The following is a 24,657-nucleotide window of genomic DNA, read 5'->3' as shown; positions in this document are numbered from 1 at the left end:
CTCGGACTTCCATCTAGTTAGGTGCCTCTGAAGGTGAACTGGGTCTAAGCATTATTTCGCACTGCCTGTCTTCCTTCCCTTTTAGGTGGACTACCCATTTTGTGCCTCTAATGCTTGAGACTGTCGTATTTGTATATATATTGTGTTGATATGGTATGTGTTGGTTTACTATCGTTATAGTGTGATTTTCTCGCTACGGTCATTGTTTTAAAGGCCTTGAAATAAATGTGTATATATTTTTTATATAACAACTGTTTGGAGTAGTTTGTAAGTGATCTTGCTTTGTGTGCTCATTGCGGGCTTTCAGTCACCCTCACCCCTCTTGAGACCTAGTCTTGACCGCCGCGATCGCTACCTTGATTGGTCTGGCTCGTCCAGAGGTTACCCTGTTCCAAGTAATTAGGTTGGCCTTCTGAACTTCTGCGCCACCAGGACAGAGTTCAGAAATCCGTCTTAACACTAATCCATCTAAATGTAGATTGGCCCAGTCAGCCGTAAAATACCTTGGCTTCTTTGTAGGAAATGGGAATGTACAACCCCAACATGAGGAGGTAAAACTGTCTTAGATACACCAACACCCAAGACCAAAAGAGATCTTTGAGCTTTTCTCGGGTTAATAGGATATTACTGTAGGTTTATCCCCAACTTTTCGGATTAAACAGCCCGGCTAACAGATAAACTTAAGAATGCTGGACCCCAGAAACTTCATTGGAATGTCGAGGATGAGATATGCTACAACACCTTGAAACAGACTGTGCCACAACCCGATCCTAAAGGTAGTCGACTTCTCTAAAGAATTAATCTTCCAGATGACTCCCTTACAGTTTTAGGAGCAGTCCTGTCCCAGATTTGCGATGGATTGGAACACCCCATACTATTCACCAGCCGCAAACTGTTCCCACGTGAACAAAATGACTCTGCGTTGGAACTAGAGGCCCTGTCCATCAAGTGGGCCATAATCCATCTTCGATACTACCTATTAGGACGAATGTTCACACTTGTTGCAGATCACTCACCCCTAGTTTGGATTAGCCAATGCAGAGACTACAACCCTCGGGTCATACAATGGTTTCTAGACCTACGACCCTATTGTTTCACTGCAGAACACTGAAAAGGAAAAGATCAGGGAAATGTAGATTTTCTTTCCCGGGTCCCCTGTGAAACAAATGTGGCTACATTGCATGGTGGAAGGGTATGTGTGAAACCTGAAGTTGTCTCCCTGAATTGTCCCCAGGGATCTTTCATCCAGGTGGCCAGGACACAGCCAATGTTATTGGATCCAGTTCCTGGGGGTGGACCCGTACGGGAGGATCACCTGGATGGGGGGTCCTTATGCAGCGGAAGTGGGACACCGACGGGTGAGACGCGGTATCCCCCTTCTTACAAAACCTTTTACCCATCCTACACTGTAGAATACTCAAAGACTCTATCCCCCACCTTTGCGATAAGAACACTTTCACACACCACGAAAGATGACTGACAAACACCAGAGCTGTTTACCTGACATGTCCCAACACAGGGGTCAGGCAAAGTCAGGCAAATGACCAGAATCACGCACACCTGACAGCCCTTTCCCTTCCCCACAGGGATAAAAGGTGGAGCACGAGAGCACAATACGAGCAAGGCAGACCGCACAACGAGAAAGCTAACTCAGCACGGCAGTTCAAGAGGAGGAGAAAGGTGGCCACAACCGAAAGGGTCACAAGGAGAGATGGGACCTTGCCCTTTCCAACACATGCCCGTGCAACCTCTGTTGAAGGAATCGTAAGACTGCGAACAATAGCCAACATGCGTTGCAGCAGATGTCAACGGTACACAGTGCCCTCCTCTGCTGATAACCAAGCCAGAGAGAGATGCTTTCCACTGTGGTACCGTCCTTGACTCCAGAGAGAAGAAAAAACAAGCGGTTCATGACAGCCGGTGAGTGGAGGGGAGAGCCAATAAGAAACCAAACTGTGTCGAACAAAAGTAGCAAATGGCTAATTGAAGAAAGCACAAAGAACTGTTCATACGAGAGGGGAAAACCATCTACAGAGGAGTAAGGCACGACGTGGGTGCTCACTCAGGAAATTCTGGACGATTACCCCATTGCTGAAACTACCGTTACCAGAAGGCCTTGGGAGAGGCGCGAGAAAGGGGTCAAAGTGGTCATAAAGGGGTCTCGCAAAATCCTCTGTACAGTCGAAAGTCTTTGGCCGGCAGATGATTGTAAACCTAAGGGAAGTGAATTCTGCATCGTAAGAACTGTTGAAGGAATTGTGTGATTGGCAAAAGTTGGCAAGAGTGAACCCGACGGCGGGATGCCGATGAAAAGGGAGCAAAGCCTGAAGTCCCAATGAATAGTGTGTTGACAAAAGTGAACCAGGCAGAGAGATGTCCACAGTGAACTGTTTAAAAAGACATTAAGATTCATGAATGTGGAGGCCACCAGGGGAAGCAGGCAAGATGGCTGCCTGAGCTGTATGCTCCGTCCCCAGCCCGGGAAACTTGAGGAGAATATGTAGAGAGGTGGACCCTTTACGTTCCAGAAGGGAATAATTCGCTGGCGGAACCCAAAGCCCATGAGGGGGCAGAGTTCTGGGTCTCAGCAGCGCTTCCTGACCCGGTTACAGCCATATGCACTTCGGAGGCACCCCTACACCACGCAGATCGAGACAGCAGAGGAGAGCGAGGCAGCCCGTTCCTGATCTGGCTGGGACTCAGCTGAGAGGTGCTGTGTAACCAACGCACTGATCCATAGGGTCCTGGCGCACCCTTGCAGCATATACCCACCCGAAGAGGACTTTTGGGGTCATTGTGCCCTATGCTGTCCCCGCGGGACCTAGAAAACTGAGGGGCAACGTACTGTTCGAGCGGGTGGCCATGGTTAGGTGGTTCTTTTCTTTTCCTATGTAGATGCCGACACCGTTGAGATGGCTGATGCGCTGTTTAGACGTTTTAGTCTGTTGTTGTGTGCGGGATGGGCCGGGGAGTTATTTAACGTTGCCCTAAGCGGGGGGATGTGGGGCTGGAAGGGAAATGCTTGGAGACCCCTATTCTGGGCCACAGAGACACACGGAACGTAACGGTTTGATTCAGAAAAGGGGGAACGGGATCCCCTCTAGATAAAGACCCCTGGGCAGGGGACGAGCCCCTGATGGTTCGTCCACCGGTCCCAGCAAGTCTGGGGGATGGAGACGGATGCCTCAAAAGAGGGTGATGGGGGGGCGGGGGGGGTTGGTGGGGTGGTGGGGAAGGGCTAGGGAGGTGAGTGGGTGGGAGGGTTGGAGAGGGGGGTGCGGGCGGGAATTAAAGGAAGGGGGAGACGGGTCAAGCCATGGACCCTCAGGTTATCGAAAGGCCCTGTGCCAAGGAAGATGCATGGAAATTTTTGAGGACAGGGTTAACAACGATAATGGTTGAAGGACGGGTGGGTACGCTGAACGTTAAGGGCCTGAAAACAAACAATTCCTTACCAACAACTTGTTCCGTAAACAGAAATTGGTGGTCCTTTTCCTACAAGAAACGCACTATAGGCGGGGGGCTGAATCGACAATAAGGGGGAAGGAAATTGGGAGGAACTTTTGGGCCTCCCATAAATCCTCCAAAAAGGAAGGGGTGGGCATACTTCTGGGTAAATCAGTACACCTCACAGAGATTGAGACAAAGAGGGGTTTCGGAGGGAGGTTCCTGGGGATTACGGGAACATCTGAGGGTACGCGGATCACCCTGGCCACCCTCTACGCTCCCAATGTGGGTCAGATAAAGTTTCTGCTCAGAGTGCTCATGGTGCTGACGAATGGGCAGAAGGAGCCATTGTCCTGGGAGGGGACTTGAACCTTATAGCGGATCCTCGACTGGATTGGTGGTCGGCAAAGGGGACGGGGTGAAAGAGCCTACAAAGGATAACCTGGCCATGAGGGACCTCCTGCAGGAATATTACTGGGTTGATGTGTGGCGCAAGTCGTGGCAGGGCCCGGGAGGTTACACTTTCTTTTCCCCCGCACCAGACTTAACCAAGAATCGACCTCTTATTGATATCGGAAGAGGGAGGGTTGAGGTAGGGGTGCCAAGTATGGAGGCTGTTACCCGGTCGGACCATGAGCTACTGGTGGTGGATTGGCTGATGCCACAGACCACAGAAATTATAGGTGGCGTTGTAATGACACCCTAATGAGGGTCCCGTGTTTAAAGAATTCCTGAGGAAAGAAATGGAGGCCTACTTCGAGACGAACGACAATGAGGAAACTGAGATGACCGTGGTATGGGAAGCGGCGAAGGCCACCTTTCGGAGCCTCCTCATTGCAGAGGTCTCACGGAGGAAGCGGGAAAGGGCACTAATCGAGAGCAGGCTTTGTGAGGAACTGAGGGCTATGAGGGCACGGCTCACCCGGAAGGATGAGAATCGAGAGGCGTGAGAAGAGGCAGGCTCTGCATACAGTCCTTATTGGAGAGGTGATTAAAAAGATGAGATATACACGGCAGAGATACTACAAAAAGGGGGGACAAGGTGGGGACCCTGTTGGCGCATAGAACTAGAGGCAGTAGGATGGAAAGGAGAGTGGGAAGCATCCGAGACAAAGGGGAGAGGATGTGCAAATAGGTGGTGAGTATAGCCGAATGCTTTGTGGATTTCTATAAAGAACTGTAGACCAAACAGGAGGGTGAGTCGATAGAAGATATCCACAGTTACCTGGAGGGTCATCCCCTTCCCAAACTCACTGAGTCAGAACGAGGGGCCCTGAAGGGGTGATATCGGAAGAAGAGGTGAAGGTAGCCTCTATTCCGATCCCTCAGCAAGGGTAGTGGTGAATGGCAACGAATCGGGTCGTTTCTACTAGGCAGGGGCACGAGACAGGGATGCCCCCTCTCTCTGCTCATATATGCGCTGGTGATGGAACCATGGGCGGTAGCTATCCGAAAGGAGGAGGGGATCAGTGGGGTAAGGGTGAGGGAGGTGCACTGAAAGATCAGCCTATTCGCGCATGATGTGTTAATTTATGTGACCAACCCATCCCAGTCGGTGCCACGTGTGCTGCGTAGTTTGGAACGATATGAAACCTGTCGGCATATAAGGTTAATTTTGGAAAATCAGTGGTGTTCACGGAAGGAAACCTATCCGATGCAGAGGGGAAATATGTGGAGGGGCTCCCATTTAGAATTTGCAGAGACAGGTTTTGCTAGCTCAGGGTTCAGGGGACACAGAACCCCGGAGACGTTTTCGCTAGTAACTTCCTCCCTCTATGGTTGGCTGTGAAGCGGGACATCGAGCAATGGGCAGACTCAGGACTCTCATGGATGGCACGTCTCAACTCAGTGAAAATGGTAATTCTCCCCAAGTTCTTGTTTCTGTTTCAGATACTCCCAACACAGATACCCAAGCCATTCTTTGTGGAGGTCAAACAGGCCCAACTACGCTACCTCTGGGCAGGTAAAAAACACTGAATTTCCTACGAGGTACTGACGATGCCAAAGGAGGAGGGGGGAGTGGGACTCCCGGATCTAGAAACATACTATAGGGCTACCAAGTTAAGAATTTTGGTGGATCACTTTACTCCAGGCACAGCAAAGCAATGGTTTTCAATGGACAACGGGGTCTTATCCCCAGTCACCCTTGAGAGTGGTTGTTGGTCCCCAAGACACGTATCCCGGGGAGGGTCCTGTGACATACTGTGCTGGGTGTTTTGCGGTCGGTATGGAGGGAGGGAGGTGAATATAGACGGCTCACAACATGGCCCTCACCTTTGAGCTGCATTTGGGCTCCCCTGCTTAGAGATGGGATAGATGAGCCACTTGCGTTCCAACAGTGGTATGAGGCTGGTCTCAGTAGGGCTGGACAGCTGCGGGTGGAGGGAACTTTCATGTCCTTGAAGGAGCTGGAGGAGGCCCTGGGCTTGGATAGTCTCACCCTTTCGGTATCTAGAAATAAAGGGAGCCCTCACGGAAATTATTTGGGGGATACCCTAAGAAGGGAATTAACAGATTTTGAAAAATTCCTGATTTCACACAAGGGATACAAGGGTGTGATATCCACACTCTATAAACTCCTACTCTTGGCAGCCCCGAGGAATGCCCCAACCGCACAGGTGCAATGGGGGAAAGATTTAGGCGAGGACATTGACGATAGGAGATGGACCATCATGTGTAGACGGGCCAATCGCTCAACTGCCTCGCTCCAGTACCGCCATCATGCTCTGAAACTGCTACACAGGTGGCATTATCCCCCACAGAGGATAGCCCGGATGAGGGAGGGATACGACCCGCATTGTTGGAAGTGTCATTTTAAAAAAGGGGATTACGTACATATGTGGTGGAAATGTCCCGTGGTGCGGATGTACTGGGAAGAGGTTCTGTCCTAGATAAAGCGAGTGGATGGGATAGAGAGGACCCTATCCCCATGGCTTCTTCTTTTTGGGGTTGATGTGGAGGGGGACCACGGCGAGACATATGACATATGTTTCAGGTCATGTTGGTGGCGGCAAGATGCTGCCTGGCCCAAAGATGGAAAACCCCACGAATGCCAGGGGAAAAGGAATGGGTCACTAACGTTCGTGCTATTTATGACATGGAGTTTCTAACTCATCTTATAGATGAATCCAGGTCGAACATTGAGGGACTGTGGCTCCCCTTTTTTGAAAAATATGGACGTCTGCTTGAAGTGCGTGGGAAACAATTGAGGAAGGGACCTGGTGGTGCACATGTTTAGGGGGAGCACAGTGATTGCGGGATATGTTGCCTGTGGTGGGCAATGAACAATGGAGGTTGACGCGCCCAACGTTCCAGTGTACACAGTAGAGCTACCCCGAATATGAAGTGAAAAGATGCACAATGCGTCTGATTCTTGATTTAATAACAAATAAATGGTCCAAGGCTGAGGGGTGAGGTGGGGGAAGGAACGGGGAAGTGTTATAACTGGAGTGGAACGATATGTTACGATTGTTATTATAGGATGTTATAACCTAAATGTCAAAAAAACTTACTTTTCAAAAAAAAGATTAATGAATGTCACAGAAGAGATTGTTGTGAGAAGCCATAGTGAATCCGATGGAGGGCAGCTGATATTTGAGAAGGGTCTGAGCCCGGAAGAGGGGTCCCCAGGGGTGAAAAGGCATCACCCAACGTACATGCGAAAATGAACTTTTTGTTTATTGTTTTGAATACATCAGGTTCTCGTAGGCAAGAGACTTTTTGTAGAAAAGAGACTTAACTACTGAAGGCTCTGATAGCTGAGAGAGGAACTGTTGGCTCGTGCTGGGAAAGCTTGAGCGTGTGCTGTGCTCCGGAATCCCACCTTGTCCCTTGCTCAAAACGTGGGGAAGGGAGACCCCCGGCTACCCCATCCTGACTTATCATTTATGAACACTTCTTTCTTTCTTGTGAATATTATCCCACACTCTTTTGTATTTAGTTATAAGGATTGGCAATAGTTTTATTTTAGTATAGGCCCTTTTTTATTTGACAAGATGCCACTAGGACTGCCTTATTATTATTTGATGGTCGTAGCTTGCTCCCAACTTAGATTTAGGTTTAGATTAGGCATTTTTCCCACCTTCCTATTTATACAGTTTAATAAACACCCTTGGACTGTGATCACTTGTGTCTGTCTTTACTGTTGCCACCATAAGTTCCTTACAGCAGATACTCCGAAAGTTAGCTGGTTCTTATTAAAGTTTTGGCAGTGTGCGTCACAGTGTGTTAGGAGTCTGCATTGCCTGTACAGTGTTTTGGTGCTGCTGGAGTCTTGCATCACTGTCTACTGCTTCTGAAGAGGAGGAGTTGACCCTACAAAACATCCACACCGGTGCAGAGGGCGCGCGGTGTGGGTCGCAGTGTTTTAGGAGTCTGCATTGCCTGCACAGTGTTCTGCTGCTGCTGGAGTCTTGCGATCAGTGTTTTCAGATGGCATTTAAGAGATCAGCAGATGAGATGGGTCCAACATTGGGAAACTGGCTTGCAAAAGGAGAAGGGGATTTGGCGAAGGTTTGGACAAGGGTATAAACGTTTGAGGTGAAAATATCCTGCATTTGATTGCAGACGTCCAGTGAAGGGGGCAATTAGTTGAGTGGTAGCATTGAGTTTGTTACGGTTGTGATAGATTCTTGGGAGTGTGTCGGTCTTATCTGGATTGTCTATGGCTATGGAGAAAATGTTCGGAAGAATTGCATGTTTTAGACTGCTTTGATAGATGTAGAACACTGTCTTGTCAGTAAGAGAGACAACCTTTGTCCGTGTGCACTCTAATCACTGACACTCTTTTGATATCCACTTGTTTTGGGAGTGCATTGGTGAGGAGTTCAGACTTGGGATGGTGGGAGGGAAAGGCAACTGAGTGTTTCTGTAAAGTACGAGAGCCAGCTGTCTAGTAATACTTCGACCTTTGAATCGTGTGTAGAAATGTCAGGTGGAGCAAAGCAGTTTGTCTGCAACTAATTGTACTTTAGTGCTTATGTGTCTGAAAGGCTTGTTATTTTGCCACTTGAGGCTCAAACTATTAAAATTGAGTTCCGTTACTTCACTTGCAGCTTATTTTTGCATCCACCCTATTTTACATGTTTGGGTCCATCTATTTCTCTCCTACCCACAAATCGCATACTCTGTAAACTTGGCAACAATATACCCATTCTCCACAAGCACATGCTGATAGTCTGCTTGGTCAATTTCCATCCCCTGTTGAACGCCCCCACGACCCCTCTTCTAGCAAACTAAATCTCTCCGATAGATCTAGACAGGATTACCTTCCCTGCACCTGCCTGTCACAGGAAAACATGATTCTTTCTTTTGACTTCTGTGAGATCACACTGACAAAATCTGACCGTCACCCTCCATTTATCGTCAGCAGTTTGAGAGGTATGTAGTTAGTGTTTAGATTATCATGCCTAGCTCCTCCAAACCCACCATGTTCTCTCTGTTTCGCTTTGGAAGCACATCATTCAGAAGGAAAATCATTTCGTCTTGCTCCACGCTGCCAATATCTTCCGAAATGTCATAGAGGAGCTGCCTGCAGGAGAGAACCAAAGAGAGGACAAGTTATAGTAGATATTTTTGTACTAAGAAACAGATTTGTTTTCGTAGATCAGAATCCAAAGGGATGCATGTTTCGAATGGTGGAACTTGTTGCATATACATTATAAAATTCACCACATAGACACCTCTTTCCAAATGTTAAAGCACAGCATAAGCAGCAGGGTACTCATATGAAAGCAAGAGGAAACCATGTTGAACCATGAGCTGCTCTGAGAAGTCTCTGGCAGGACTGGAAGTTTCCTAATATGCATTAACATTATTACTAAACTAACTAGCAGAAAAGAAGAAAATAAATGTCTGCACATATTTGAGAAACCCATTTAACAAATGTAATTCCTCTTAACAAAGAATGTCGTGACTTCCCCACAGCCAATCAAAGTGCAGCTACTGTTACAAGACTCCCTCCAGCAAGGCCCTCTTCCTCTTTGCTGTTCGCTGGCAGGAGATGGTTATTGATGGTCAGCCTTCCAGTTTACAAACGGATTTATTTATTTATTTTGGCATTTACATAGCGCACATAACCCAGAGGTATCTGGGCGCTTTTTGCTTAAGGGATTGGTTACATTCGGAATTTACACAGTAAGGTTACAAACATATAGATCAGCAGAGAGAAACAGATTACAACCTTATCTTGCATTATTCACATATTCTGAGGCAATACTTTGTTACATGAGTTGCAGGAATTGCTTGTAGTACAGTGCCACAGGTGGGTAGAATATAGCATACCGGATGTGCAGACAGTGAATCAGAGTGTCTCATTGTAGTCTGTTTGTGATAACCTTGTGCAAAGTGCAAGTTAGTTGTAGCCTTGGAATTTGATGATGTTAATTTGAATCTGATGTATGAAAACCAGTGGCAGCTGGTACATTTATTAATTGGAAGGTAATACATATTACACACATGTGTGCAATCAACTAAGTTTAGCAAAATAGTCCAACTAAACCAAGGGAGGATTTGGTGGCTTCCCCACCCTTAAGAAATTATCGTTGAGAAATGCTGTACTTAATGCAGCCTTTTGTGAAAGAAGTGGGCTAAGAACAGTTGGTAAAAATCTATACAATTTACAAACTGTTCTCTTGATGCGGATTCTGGTAATCAAGACAACTATTACTCAGTATAGTGGAGAGGGGCAGATACAAGCATATGGGCACTCTGCTGCTTTATCTCGTGAATTCAATGTTTTCTCTCAACAGGACAACATTGAAAGGGGCCCCTAGGGGACCCTGACGTCTATGGAAACAAGGCGGGTCACCACACACGATAGAGACGCCAGACACGAGGTTGTATTCCCAAAGCTAGGGTTTTATTGCAAAGCAAAAGTCTCAGTTGGCCAACTCGGTCTCACGCCCCGCGACGTGTATCTCTAGACCTCGAGGGACGCAAGAGAGTGAATTACGTACATCAGTTATATATATACAAAATGCATATCAAACAATCGGCTATGACATGTTTAACAACCCTCTTTATTGGGTTTCTTTGAACTTGGTGTGATGATGGACATCTCCGACCACTATGACACATTCAAACATCTATTCTAGTAACAATTTGCAATTTGTGAGTGCGTAGGCATCTTTCGGTTATTGAATGGAACACGGCACTTCTGTTCTTGGAAGCGAACTACATACGGGGGGGAGTTGCATTCCGGACCTTGCTATCTATCAGGTGCTATTCGCGTCCTGGGAGCCGACATGCTCTTAGCGGGCTCAGCAAAGGGGGGCCGTTAGAATAATACAGCTAAAGGCTTGAATTATGCTTTTCTAACATATTCTACCATATAACGAGACTGGCTGGCAGCTGTGAAATGATTAAATGCCCTGGAGCTCTGCTTCAAGGCTACATTAAGGAGGGAGCCGGGCATTCTTCCTGGCGCTGCCTACGTTTGTGTTTCAGCGAACTCTTGTTATCCTCTCGGCCCTGCGGCCTTGTCCTTTTCACATACAGACAACAATGTTCCACAGTCGAGCAGTGTAAGCGGAAAATATACTGCGAAGCAATAGGAATAGAAAGCAATGAGCAATGGTTAGAAAACAAAATGGCGATTCTTGTTACATCAAAGTGGCAAACTCAAAAACCTATATTCTGTCGTATCGTGCATGAGACGGTTGGTCCACGGCCACCAAAATGCGTTTGCGGTCTCAAATTAGAGGTATCCGTATTTCCAGACTGACAAACCCTCCTTTGGCCGTATGCCAAACGTCTCATCTATTTATTGAAACCTCCTCTAGTGATGATGAATCTGAAGTACTTATGTCTGAGTCTCGCATGCTATCGTGGACATCATTGTCTTCATCAATATCTATTGCCATCAACTCTTTCACTACTCATCTCGTTTGGGCCTGGGCTAGTTCGATCATGAGGTTGTTTTTTTCTTTATCATATGCATGCATCCTTCCGTACATCCCTCAGTTACCTCTGCACAAACTATTGGTAAACAATGTATACAACAACAGCACGTTAGGAATATTCCGAACACCACTACTAATATTGAGATTAACTTCCATCCACAAGATCGTAGTATTCCCCAAAACCAAGATCCTATTCCCCAGCTCCCTTCTCCCGTGGGGAGTTCAGCGCTTAGAACGTGCATTTTCTTTATTGCTTCAAAGATCGTAGGGGAATAGTCATTGACATAAACGCAACATGCTGATCCCAATATTTTGCAAATTCCCCCAAGATCAACCAGGATTACATCGAGAGCCATTCTATTTTGCAGTGTCATTAACCTGATTCCTCTTTCTTCCAACGTCATGTTAGATAATATATCTGTTGTTGTGTTTATTGTATTCTTTAGGATTCTGGACAGTTGCCTTATATTATAGGAGTTCACTATCTGTCCTAAGAATGGAATTAATGATTTCGCTACATCAGTTGCTATTAAAACACCTTTGTCAGTCCTTTTGACTCTAGTTCTAGATAATCTGGCCATGGCTGCTGTTTCTAAGAGGAATACTCCTGGGAACAGTAGCCCTAGGTAACATGTACCTCCCCAGTTTCTGGGCAACCAAGGGTATGCTTTCTCTCCACATATAAAATAAACTGGATCACCTACGTATACTGGTTCTATTTCCCATTTTAGTACCACTGTATTCATACAACCAGTATATGTTCCGACTGAAAAAGAGCCTTTCTTTTTTAGACAAAAAAGGACAGTTCTTGGGCTATAATTCATCGTGTAAAATGGGGGAATTGCATCTTTGTTCCCTTCTGTTCTTACACGAAACGTCATTACAGATGTTTTTTCTGGCGGGGACAATCTATCTCCTCTATTTTGTCGTGTTATCTTCCGTGTACTTTTCCTCGTGGGCTCTGGGGCTATTACTTGTGCTTTATGGAAAATGGAACAACCCACAGGCTTCATTATTATCTCCTCAAACTCATTCATGTAGGTTCTGTCTAATTGACCAGTATTACTCTTATTCCACTTCCCATAGAACATTGCACCTAAAGATGCACTACATGCAGAACTTAATGGTAATGGCTGCACATACCACCCTATTCCTTTCCCGGCATGCTGTGGTAAATGGGCACATACCCAGCAGTTTGTTTTCTTTAGGATTGCATGTGTCATGTTCATTATCAGAAGTAAGGTGTTATTTCTAAAACCTTCCCTGTGTTTTTCTTCCATTGGGGGTAGGGTATAAGTGATCACCTGAACCGGGCTTTCAGTAGTGGATATATTAATTATTGGTAAAAACATTTCTAATGGGTGTATTGTTTCTACCCACCATAATATTAGGGCTGTCGATATTGGTGCTACCACGCTCATAAAGCACATTATTATTGTTGGTGTCAGCATACAATTTGTTTTACCATGCGTTTTTTCTTAAACTTATAGTCTTTATAACTGACTCATTCTCAGCGGTTGTAGTGCAGGAGGAGGCTGGAACGCGTCCCGGCATGTTTCTCGTCGTCCTTCTTTTTCCTTATCAGTTTGTTGTGGATATCTTTCTTTGTCGCGCTTGCTCTGATGTCTATAAATTCAATGGAATTCTCACTATTCAGTTTTGCCTGTCCTTTTTAGCCTGGATTCGATTATTCGTTTTTTAGGCGAGATCACTTGTCCCTACTTATCCTGCTCAGAGGACCTTTGATCAGTTATCGCCTCAGTATGATGTGCGCCCAGCTTGTCCGCTCTGGTTCCGGACACATGTACTGTTAATCAATTATCTCACTTGCCATAGTACCATGTGCGCCCAGCTTCTCCGTTCTGGTTTAGGACACATGTATTTTTATGATCGCACCGGGGAGCCGCGAGTCTTGAATTGTCCGACTTGCACAATTCTCACGCTTCTCTCCTCTACACCCCTGGTTCTTTCTCCGTCCATGAGCTGAACCAGAAGTTGACATAAACACCAAACAGAAAAAAAGAATGCGGATCACTTTGCCTTCCGAGGCCGCAGGTTGTATCGCCTTGCTCCTGGTATCGTATGATCCGTGAACAGTGCCGGTGCACTTTCAGATTCAGGCTTGAAGTCAGCCTGTGGCGCTACTGCAGGTGCTGGTGTGCGCCGCGCCAATGATGCAAATCCGTTTTTTGGCGTGCTGGCAAGTGCTGGTGGGCGCCAAAGGGGTACACTATTTGGTTTTGCTGGTATCTGCAAGGCAGATTTCACGTCGGTCAGCAGTGATGTCGATTCTGCTGGGCAACGTTGGGGCACTCTTTGCCCTTCCCCCTTTTTGGCAATCGTCTCAGGCTTTGTTTCAAGTTTCACTTCATGTTTTAGCAGATCAGGTGGCTGCTCACTGGCAACAGTTTTTTTCGTTTCTGGGACCGCTGTCTCTTTCCGGTCAGCAGTGTCAGGCAAGACTTTCAGTGCAGTTGGAATCTTTTTGGCATGGGTGGCATGGATCCACAACTTCCTTCCATCCACCCGTATTGCCATCTGCGTCGCCAAAAGTACTTGATGGGGCCCGCGGCACCTGGGTGCTAATGATGACTTTCTTTCAAAGTTTTTTAGCAGCACCCAGTCTCCTGGCTCCAGCGCGTGCCCCGGACCGGTATACCGTACGGGTAATGCCTCCTGCACCTGCTGATGAATCAAACGCAATTTTTGCATTAAAAGGCTGCAATAAGTACTAACCACAGGATGTTCGATCTCACTAAGTCGTTTTGGCTGAGGTGCGCACCAAACATTTGCCGGCCTCCCCATCACGATCTCGTACGGGGAGAGCCCAGTTTTAGCCTGTACAGACGTACGCATGCATAATAGTGCTATTGGTAATGCATCCACCAAACTCAACTTGCTTCCCGCACAAATCTTGCTAATCTTTGATTTAAGAATCCCGTTGTGCCTCTTCACAAGACCGGCAGAACGTGGATGCCTTGAACTATGGAATCTCTTATCAATCTGAAGACCAGCACATATCTGTAATACCACTGCACCCACAAAATGCGGTCCATTATCAGACCATAGGACCCGGGGCAAGCCAAATCTGGAAAAATACTCCTTCAACATTACTTTTGCCGTAGTCATTGCTGTGCAATCTTTTAAAGGATATGCCTCCACCCACTTACTGAATGCACAGATTACCACCAAGACGCATTTTAAGTTTTGGCACCTCTCCATCTCTATGAAATCAAAATGAACTACCTCAAACGGCATGGAGGGCGGGCCAAAACTGCCTGTTGGTGTCACTGTTCCCTTTCCTACATTGTGTTGTAAACACGTGATACAGTTCTGCACCAACCTCTCTGCATTCTTTTTTATGTTTACATTCTGCCATACTGTAGAAAGGTGCTGTATCATTTTCTTGGCACAGATGTGCGTAGGGCTGTGGGCCATTGTGACCATTGCAGTCACATATGAATTTGGCAACATCCAGTTTCTAGTTCCCTTGTCCACCCAACAACCCTCCAAATCCAACTCAGCAGATCCCTCTGCCCATCCCTGTATTTCATCGGCCGTAGCCTCGGCCTGCATTTCTTTGACCGTCGCAACTCCATCTTCTATCATACAGGGTACTTCCTCTGTCTGAACCGTCATCATCTTGGTATTCAAATCAGTGGCAGTTTGTTTTGCAATCCTGTCTGCAAACGCGTTTCCCTCTCCTATTTTGCATGTTACTTTTTTATGTGCCTCGCATTTCACTATTGCTAGGCGCTTTGGAAACGTGAGTGCAGACAGCAATCATACAAACAAAGGGCCATGTTGAATTCTGGCACCATGTGATGTCAGAAACCCTCTCTCAGCCCAAAGTCGACCCAAGTTATGAACCACTCCAAACGCGTACTGACTATCAGTATATATATTCACATTCAAATTTTCAGAAATCTCGTAGGCTCTGGTTACTGCTATTATTTCCGCGGCTTGTGCTGAATTATAGGGGATTCTTTTACTTTCTACAACACTCTCTAGGGTAGCGACAGCGTATGCGGCAGTTGTCGTGCCATCTGGTAATTTAAAACATGAGCCGTCACAAAATAACTCCATCCGGCTCTTTCTGTGGAATATCACTTTAATCAACTCTCCCCTTGGTTTCTTCCTCAGTGACCATTAAGCAATCGTGGGGGGGGTGATTCATTCTTCCCAATTTCTTTTATGGTTAGTGGCATTAATTCTGCAGGATTCAAAGCGCTACACCTCATAATTTGGATATCGGGCGCGAACAAGATAATCTCATATCTTGTCAATCTAGCAGAGGTGAGGTGTTGCATCTGTGTCCTATTTAATAGAACGTCTATGGCATGTGGCACCATCAAAATTAAAGTGTGCCCCAATACCATCCCTTCCGTTTGTTTCACTGACGCAGCAGCCGCCGCGACAGATCGCAAACATCGTGGTAGTGCGCACGCTACAGGGTCCAGCACAGAAGAAAAATAGCCGCACGGCCTATTTCTCCACCTTGTTCCTGTGTCAAAACCGCCAATGCACATCCTTCACTTTCACACACAAATAGTCTAAAAATGTTCTTATAGTTCGGCGTACCCAAAACTGGAGCCGAGCAGAATGCAGTTTTCAATCCATCAAATGCTCTCTGACATTCCTCATCCCACTGCAAAGGCATAACCGCATCTTTTCTAGTCAAATTCACTAATGGTTTCACAATTAACGCAAAATTACCAATCCATTGTCGGCAATATAAAGCCATGCCTATTATGGCTCTGACTCCTTTTTGTGTCTTTGGAATAGGCATACAAGAAATACTTTCTATGCGTTCTGGTGTTAGTCTTCTCCCTCCTTTCGAAAGTAGGTAGCTCAAATAAGCTACCTCCTTTCGATTATACTGAAATTTCTTCAAACTAGCTTTATGGCCATGTGCCGCTAGGTGTGACAGTAGTAATACAGTGCTTTCTTTACAAATCTCCTCTGTGTCTGCAGCTAGCAATAAATTGTCTATGTATTGCAAAAGTACACAACCCACGGGTAATTCCAGCATGTCTAGCTGTTCTTTTAATGCTCTACTGTAAATACTTGGACTTTCCGTATAACCTTGCGGAATCCGCGTAAATGTAAATGATCGTCCTCCTAATGTGAACGCGAACAAATATCTACTGTCCTTGTCCACTGGAATACTAAAGAATGCGTTTTTCAAATCTATTACACTAAAATATTCTGTTGAAACAGGTATCATTGTCAATATTGTAGTGACGTCTGGCACTAGAGGAAATTGCAGATCTACTACCTTATTCAATGCGCGTAGATCAATTATGAAACGGTATGGTACCTCATTACCTCCTTTTTTTTATAAACCGGAAGAATCCCAACACATTTTCTCCACAATTTTCTGTTAGAAGGAAAGGACAATGTTCGGTAAATGGTCCTATGGTAACTGGGACTGGTTTGGACACTGGGTTTATGACTGGTGTACCTGCGAACCCTACGGAAATATTATTTTGCCCTGACAGCGGTATATTCGGAACCAGGTGATGGTCTATTGAACACTTCTGTGCTCCTGTATCTACAAGAAAGCTGTGCTCCTCATTCCCGACTCTCATTTCTAAGTAGGGTCCTCTGATTCACGGGAATAGACACTGGTTCCGACCCCTGTCCTGGGCTGTCCTATTGGGGAAATAACACATCGTCCGATGTGCAATCATTACTATTACTGTAATACGTGTTTGGCTGTGTATCGAAAACATTTCCACTCTTCCCTCTATTTCCCCCACTCTGATGTCCATATTGTTGATTTTGCTGTCCCTGACTCTGGTTTGGGGCATTTTGGTTTTGGCCTTGGTTTTGATTACCTCTGTTATTATGATGCTGCTGCATACTATTCCTATTTGGTCCATTCGCTCCTGGGTGTCCTCTATGCTGTCTCCTCTGACCAGACCCATTTCTATTCTGTAGATGCGGGCATTGCGCTCACCAGTGTCCATCCTCTTTACAATATGCACACTGATTCGGCCCCACTGTTCCCCCATGCATATTCGAAACTACTCCTTCCTTGTGCGTTCCCTCGCCCTCTATTATGTCCTACTACTTGCTGCATTAATACCTGTGTTCTAATTAGACATTCCTTCAAGTCTGCCCCCACCTGTTTTAGCAACGATAATTCGTTCACCATCTCCTTCTGCCCCGGCGATGGTAACTGCTGCCGTTTATTATGTGACCCCTTTTTCCCCTTCCCAGGTCTCCCGACTTCCCTACTCCTGTACCCAGGTGTAGTAAACATTGCGGCATAGTCATTATCTAATTCATCTTTAAGCTCAAAAAGTCTATACACATGTTCTCTCACTTCTTCATCCCTCTCCCTACAGCGTATTAATGCATTCAAATCTAACAATCGCTGCAGTGGTAATTTCCCAATTAGCTGTTTCCATCTCTCCACCAAATATTCACCCATGTATTCCAACACTACCTGTCTTTCGTTGCTTCTACGAAAGTCATATATCGAAGCCAATGTTGCCGTCTCATCATTCCCGTCTATATACATCTCTGCCTGTTGCTGCAATTCCACCTTCCTTTCCTTGCTGATTGCGCTGCGGTTTACCCTCGTGCACTCCCGTTGGTCAGTCCCGCCTCTTGCCCCCGTGGTTTCAACTTCAACCCCGGGAGGAACGGACGGTACCGAGTCGGTGTCTAAGGCAGGAGGTGCGGATGGGACAATGGGAACAGCAAGTGTCTGTTGTGGGCCCGGTTGGCTAGTAGGAAGTGTGACGTGCGCGGTCTGTGGCTCTGGGAGGGCTTGAGCTACCGGAGGGGGAGCTTGGGCTACGGGCGGGGTCTGGGCAATAGCTACTGACGTATCTGGTCTTACTTCTGGTCTTACTTCTGATCTCGGGCCTTGTTTCGTATGGGTCAATATATTTTCTATCAATTCATCTGTCATGTGTAATTCTCGTCTCGTGACGTCTATGGAAACAAGACGGGTCACCACACACGAAAGAGACGCCAGACACGAGGCTGTATTCCCAAAGCTAGGGTTTTATTGCAAAGCAAAAGTCTCAATTGGCCAACTCGGTCTCACGCCCTGCAACGTGTATCTCTAGACCTCGAGGGACGCAAGAGAGTGAATTACGTACATCAGTTATATATATATACAAAATGCATATCAAACAATTAGCTATGACATGTTTAACACCCCTCTTTATTGGGTTTCTTTGAACTTGGTGTGATGATGGACATCTCCGACCACTATGACACCTTCAAATATCTATTCTAGTAACAATTTGCAATTTGTGAGTGCGTAGGCATCTTTCGGTTATTGAATAGAACACGGCGCTTCTGTTCTTGGAAGCGAACTACATACGGGGGAGTTGCATTCCGGACCTTGCCATCTATCAGGTGCTATTCGCGTCCTGGGAGCCGACATGCTCTTAGCGGGCTCAGCAAAGGGGGGGCCGTTAGAAAAGCATTATTCAAGCCTTTAGCGGTATCATTCTAACATATTCTACCATATAACGAGACTGGCTGGCAGCTGTGAAATGATTAAATGCCCTGCAGCTCTGCTTCAAGGCTACATTAAGGAGGGAGCCGGGCATTCTTCCTGGCGCTGCCTACGTTTGTGTTTCAGCGAACTCTTGTTATCCTCTCGGCCCTGCGGCCTTGTCCTTTTCACATACAGACAACAATGTTCCACAGTCGAGCAGTGTGAGCGGAAAATATACTGCGAAGCAATAGGAACAGAAAGCAATGTGCAATGGTTAGAAAACAAAATGGCGATTATTGTTACATCAAAATGGCCGTTCATTGGCAAACTCGAAAACCTATATTCTTTCGTATCGTGCATGAGACGGTTGGTCCACGGCCACCAAAATGCGTTTGCGGTCTCAAATTAGAGGTATCCGTATTTCTAGACTGACAACATGCTTGTTGGCTGAAATGGCCTATTCTACTCACATTTGAAGTAGAAGGGTATGTTTCATACATTTTTAACCCACCGTAACTTTGATGGTGTTTGGTAAACTTACTCCAATGCTTCAGTCTCACCTCACCTCACTGACTACCCCTAAAGAGGGCATGACGAATCAACTTCCGGGGCAACAGTGGTCCAGGGATGCATATCGGTTTCTAAACCATCAATCAGACCCACACCTCTAGTATACCGGAAAAGATCCGAACAGATTGGAAAAGCAAGCAAATTATGAACCTCCTTGTCTACTTTTGGCAACGTGGACAGAACGACAGGTTTATCTCTGCAATGCCGTGGATCGTTGGTTACTTGCAACACAGCGAAAATACAATTATTACCCAATGATAAAAGGGACTGTCCAGTCAAGGTTGTAAAAATATCTACTTTATTATTATCACAACTGACAGTTCTAGCACACTACAAAATACAACCCACCCTGTAAAGGAATGCAGTGGACAGACAATTTCAAAGAATGAAAAGGGATGCACTCTGGGTATTGACAGGAGGGTAGTCGGTATAGTAATAAATCAGAATATTTTAAGGATACTTGGTTTCAAAACAAAGGGAGCAATGGGTCGTAAAATGTCACTAGGGGCCTTTGTAGAAGGACCAGAGGGACAAAACCACAATGTACCTTGTGCTGTAGTAGTTCTTTGTACTCAACAGGGTCGAGTCGGTTTCAAGGTGCTTCTGCGACAGAGTTCAAGACGGGAGACAGCTGCGGGTATCAGGTGGCAAGTGCGGCGAGCGAAGCAGGACGGACGGCTGCAGGCTGGCCTACACGGCAGCTCGAGGTCAGGAATCGTTGGGCTTGTGTTGTCCTTTAAGGCGGACAGCCTAAAGCTGAGGAGAGTGTTGCAGGCCGCTGCCTTGTCCTTGGTTCCTGCAGAGTTTAACATGGCACGCTATGTGCTGTCCGGGTACCAGTTCTGGAGCTGCTCGAGGGTCCTCTGGATTCTGTATCAACCTCTGCCCCCTGGGAGATGTTTAGGGGAGAAATTTGCTTCCCTCTGGAAGGTCCTGGCCTTCCTTCAATTGGCGGAAGATGTAAGGCAGACTGTACCTTCAGAAACCAAAAAATGATGGGTGGAAGGTTTTCAATCAATCTGAACCACTGACATTACTTTGGGCAACCTTCCACACCACTGTTGTTTAGCCCGTACTTTCAGCCAGGGTTCAAATGCAGAGTTCTTCTTGTTACTTGTCAGATGAACGGCCCAAAAGAGGGGCTCAGTCCTCTTTTAAAGATAAATGGGCCACAGTGACTGGTGAAGGCTAAGCCCCCACCAACAATCTCCTCTATGCGCGAGGTCATAACCGGAGTGCTTTACAACGAAAAGGGTGAATACATGCAATACTAAGTCCCACCCATCTTCCTGTCTGTTGTGGATCAAAGGGTCTCTCTGATCAATGGAGCTCTCTGTGGCTCCTGATTAAAGCGGCAGGTCTCCCTTGAAGCTACGACAAGACCAGACTTTCTGGTCCCGTCAATCCACATACTCGTACCTTCTGAATGGGGTCTCCCTGCGGGATGACTACTGTAATACATTCAGTCTCAGACATGACATTTCACTGTCAATCGATACTAAGGGCGGGAGCTGGCTTCAAGTTGACACAGTGCATATGAAAGGATGTTGGGGTTTCCTGTCTCTTTTGTTAGCCTCTGCAGCCAGGCACCATGTGTGCCTGTTTGAATTAAACTCTGATTAGTATGTGAATGCTTCTACCAGCTAGAGCTAAACAAAAGGACAGGGCAGAGCTTTTGTTAGTTAATTAGGCTGGCCATGGCAGGGTGAAGATTTGGCCCTCCCCCTTCTGAGATGACATGGTGTACTCCTGGCTTAACCACACCTCCATATCCCAACTAAATATGACGGGGGACTGCGCCTGTAGGCCGTGTCCCCACAGAGTCTATGTCTAAGTCGTGCGGTGAGCATAGGAAAATATGTGCGGATTAGCCCCACACATTTTCTGGCGGTTGATCTGCCATCATTCAATTTCATATAAAAATTGTAAAAAGCCCAGGTGAGCGCACACCCACCGTACAGATGGTTGAATTCCTCACAGTGGGTGATAAACATATTTGGCTGTCTGCCTCCTTGAGAGTGGTCTGTAGTGGGTTAGTAATATTGTGTATAAAATAATCCAACTCTATAAGATAGAGACTTTTCTCACATAAAGCAAACCAGCAAATCCTTCCTTTAATCTATCTTCCTCTCTACCTGTGGTGTTCCCCAGGGGTCTAACCTCTCGCCGTGGCTTTTCAACCAATACCTGGCAACTCTCGCCCACTGCATTGCCACTTTCTGCTCAAATTTCCAGTGCTACGCTGACGACACTCAACTCATTTTCAGGCTGCCCTCTGCCACCTCCTCTGCCTCTCTCATCTCTGATTGCCTAACTGCCATTCAAGATTGGTGTGCCGCCAATGATCTTTGTCTGAATGCCAGCAAGACGGAGATCCTCCTCATCAGCACACCTTCACCATCCTTTCCACTCACTCTCTGGCCGGCCTCCCTTGGCCCTCCTCCTACCCCCACCTGCGAGGCTAAGAACCTCAGGGTCATCTTTGAATCCACCCTTTCCTTCTCCGCCCACATCTCTGAGGTCTCTAAAAAGTCAAATTTCCGACTGCACCTCCTCAGAGGTACTCTGCCTTTCCTCTACTTCCCCCAGAAGCCTCCTTCTAAATCTACCTGCCTCTACTCTCCGCCCTCTGCAACTAATCCAGAACAGGACTGCGAGACTTGTCCTTGGCCTCAAGCCCTGTGATCGTATCTCTCCAGCTCTGAAATATCTCCACTACTTCCCAGTGGATGCAAGGATTACATTCAAAACCCTCTGCATTGTCCACAAGGCTTTCTGGGGCCTGGGTCCAAAATACCTTCAGCTATCCCTCCGCAAATACCTCCCCTCTCGAGTTCCTCGCTCCTCTACCTCCAACTCCCTCAGGGTCAGCCGTTTTTCAAAGAAACGAGCTGGGAGTAGATCTCTGTCTTCGGCTGTGGCCTCCCTCTGGAACAGCCTCCCTGCCACTCTAAAACTTGAGGAGAACCATCTCCGGTTCCGGAAGCACCTCAAGACCTTCCTCTTTTCTTCTGCCTTCGCTCCCCCTCTCCCCTGCTGATCTGTTCTCTCTTGGCACTGTGCACCTGGCCACCCTCTGTCCTTCGGGCCCAGGTACCTGCTCACCCTGCCACCCTCCCGCACTGCCTCTGGGCCACCCCTCGCACTGGGGTTGTATCTGTACCCATACAGCCCCCTCCTTTTTCTTCCTGCACTTATCAGACCTACCCTGTCTGCTGCCTTAAACCTAGCACTTGCAAATTGCTGGCTGCATTACCACTATTTGTTGCCTTTATTATTTATTGTTATTTATCTGTTTCTCCTCTGCTTCGGACTTTCCACTTCTCCCCCCTTCCATGCACTGTTCCCCTCCCCCTCTCCCATGCACTTGCGCGTTCTCAATGTCACTGGGCCTAGTAAGATCGCTGATTTGTTCTCCCCTGTTCCCCTCCCTTGTCACGCTCTGAAACACTTGTGTACGAGCGCGATAGAAATAAAATATCAATCAATCAATCAATGTATGCTTTTGAGGCTAATTTGCTTGCCCACAATGCATTGTTCAGTGGCTCAGAACTAGAGGTGAACTTTCAGGGATGGCTATTAAGTGATGCTGTGACATTTGTGCTTGTTGGCAGAAAATACCTATTCTACTTTCACAGCTTCAAGCAGACTGCTCACCCCCAAAACCCCACCCACCCTCCACTAACAGAGAACGGCTCGAGGAGCAGGATTAGCCACCACACACACCATAATCCCAGGATGGAGGGTCGAGAGGGGCCCAAGGCAGTAGGCTGAAGAGATCCCATCTGCCTCTCTGCATCTGGATGTTGGTGGGGTCTCACCATTCACAAAATCCTCCTCGCCTTAAAGACAGCACCAGGTCTGAACTTGCAACTTTCCAGCTCGAGCTGCTCTCCTTTCTAGGCAAGGCTCCAGAGCTTAGCACAGGAGTCACTGGCCTTCCATTCCATGCATCTGTTGCTCAGGATTGGTGCATTTCTTTTACGTCTTTAAGCAGCCTACCAACTTTCTGTGCAACGTAGCCTTGCAGCACACACCAATCTCTGTATACTGAAGTGTTACCAAGTGGGGATCAGAGAGGTGCGGCTGATAATGCCATGTTTAATGGCATATAGTTTCAGGGCCTGGGGCACCAACTCTTTGGTGTTTGTCATTGGCTGTTTTAAGATTACAGTGTTCCCTTGGTTATTTGGCTGGTATTGGTTACTTAACCAAACCCTGTGTTTTCTCTTGGACTTTTAGGGTGGCCTACAAATATGGGGTTAGTCCATCAATGCACAGTGGGCAGCACCTTGTGTGGGACAAGTCGCCTTTGCCAAATTGGTATCTTTATTAGCTTTCCCTTGTTTGGAAGTCATAAAAGACTGTCTCACTGAAATCTGCCTCTTACCCAGACGCCATTTTAGCTTCTCCTTCATCCACATCTGAGCAGTTCCGGCTGCACTCCATAGTGTAGGATGTCCAACGCATTTCTTTTCGCGTATACAGAGTCTTGGGTCAAGCTTCGCATTTGCTTTTTTCGTGGTCCAGGTTAGTCGTTGAGATACCAATCACCATGTTGAAATCCTAGAATATCCGCCTTTCCTTCTCTCCCCCGAGTTAGGAACCAAAATTGATAGCAAAATAACAGGGAGCATGGACAAGTAACATTGTGGGTAGCAAGTACATGTTATATACCTGGATCCGATTGCTGATCTTGTACTTAAGCAAACAAAGTGCAATACTCCAGGCCACACACTAGATGACAGATGAAAGCCTATGCATCTAAAACAGATTCACAAGCTGAATAATTTCTGCTGTACAGTACTCAAAGGGCTATGTCTCAAACTCCATGCCCCCGCCCCCTTCAGCTTGTGCTGATGGAGCTAGTCCTTTCACCCGTCTGGATAAAGAGTTCAGAGGCCACAAAGGGAGCCAGTGGCTCTGCTGAATCCCCTGTGAGTGCAGAAGTGAGCTAGGTATGTCCAAAATGTTTTGGGGGGTTGGTACCAAGTTGTGGTTCAAGGTCCTGCAACAACTGTGTGTGTTGAAGGGTCGTTGGAGGAAAAGACTTCTAGACAAGGGGCCCCATATTGAGTCTGGCGGTAGCTGTGCCGGTAACACCGGCACAGCTGCCACCGGAGTAATTTTTTCCCTGGCTCTCGGGAATGGGCAATTAGCGGGTCATTACAACTCCATTTCTGGGTGCCGGAAAATATTGCTCCCGATTCCCATTTGAGTCACATAGGACTCAATGGGAATGGGGAGGACGGATGCACCAGCACCGTTAATAAC

The 24,657-nt window shown here is 46.8% G+C and overlaps 1 protein-coding gene across 1 annotated transcript in view; it reads right to left on the bottom strand.

The window, feature by feature from the left end:
* LOC138488472 (caspase-10-like) overlaps positions 1-24,657 on the bottom strand; it is a 254,906-nt gene that overhangs the window by 93,473 nt on the left and 136,776 nt on the right. Inside the window, exon 3 of the mRNA XM_069615456.1 lies at positions 8,875-8,977. Within this exon, the coding sequence (XP_069471557.1) occupies positions 8,875-8,977 (103 nt within the window). The remainder of the gene's footprint in view (positions 1-8,874; positions 8,978-24,657) is intronic.

Source organism: Ambystoma mexicanum, chromosome 9 (genome assembly GCF_040938575.1).
Source record: "Ambystoma mexicanum isolate Mex_15411 chromosome 9, UKY_AmexF1_1, whole genome shotgun sequence".
NCBI classification, from domain to species: Eukaryota; Metazoa; Chordata; class Amphibia; order Caudata; family Ambystomatidae; genus Ambystoma; species Ambystoma mexicanum.
Note: the sequence above shows the minus strand (reverse complement) of the source record. Positions and strands in the feature narration are given on the sequence as shown.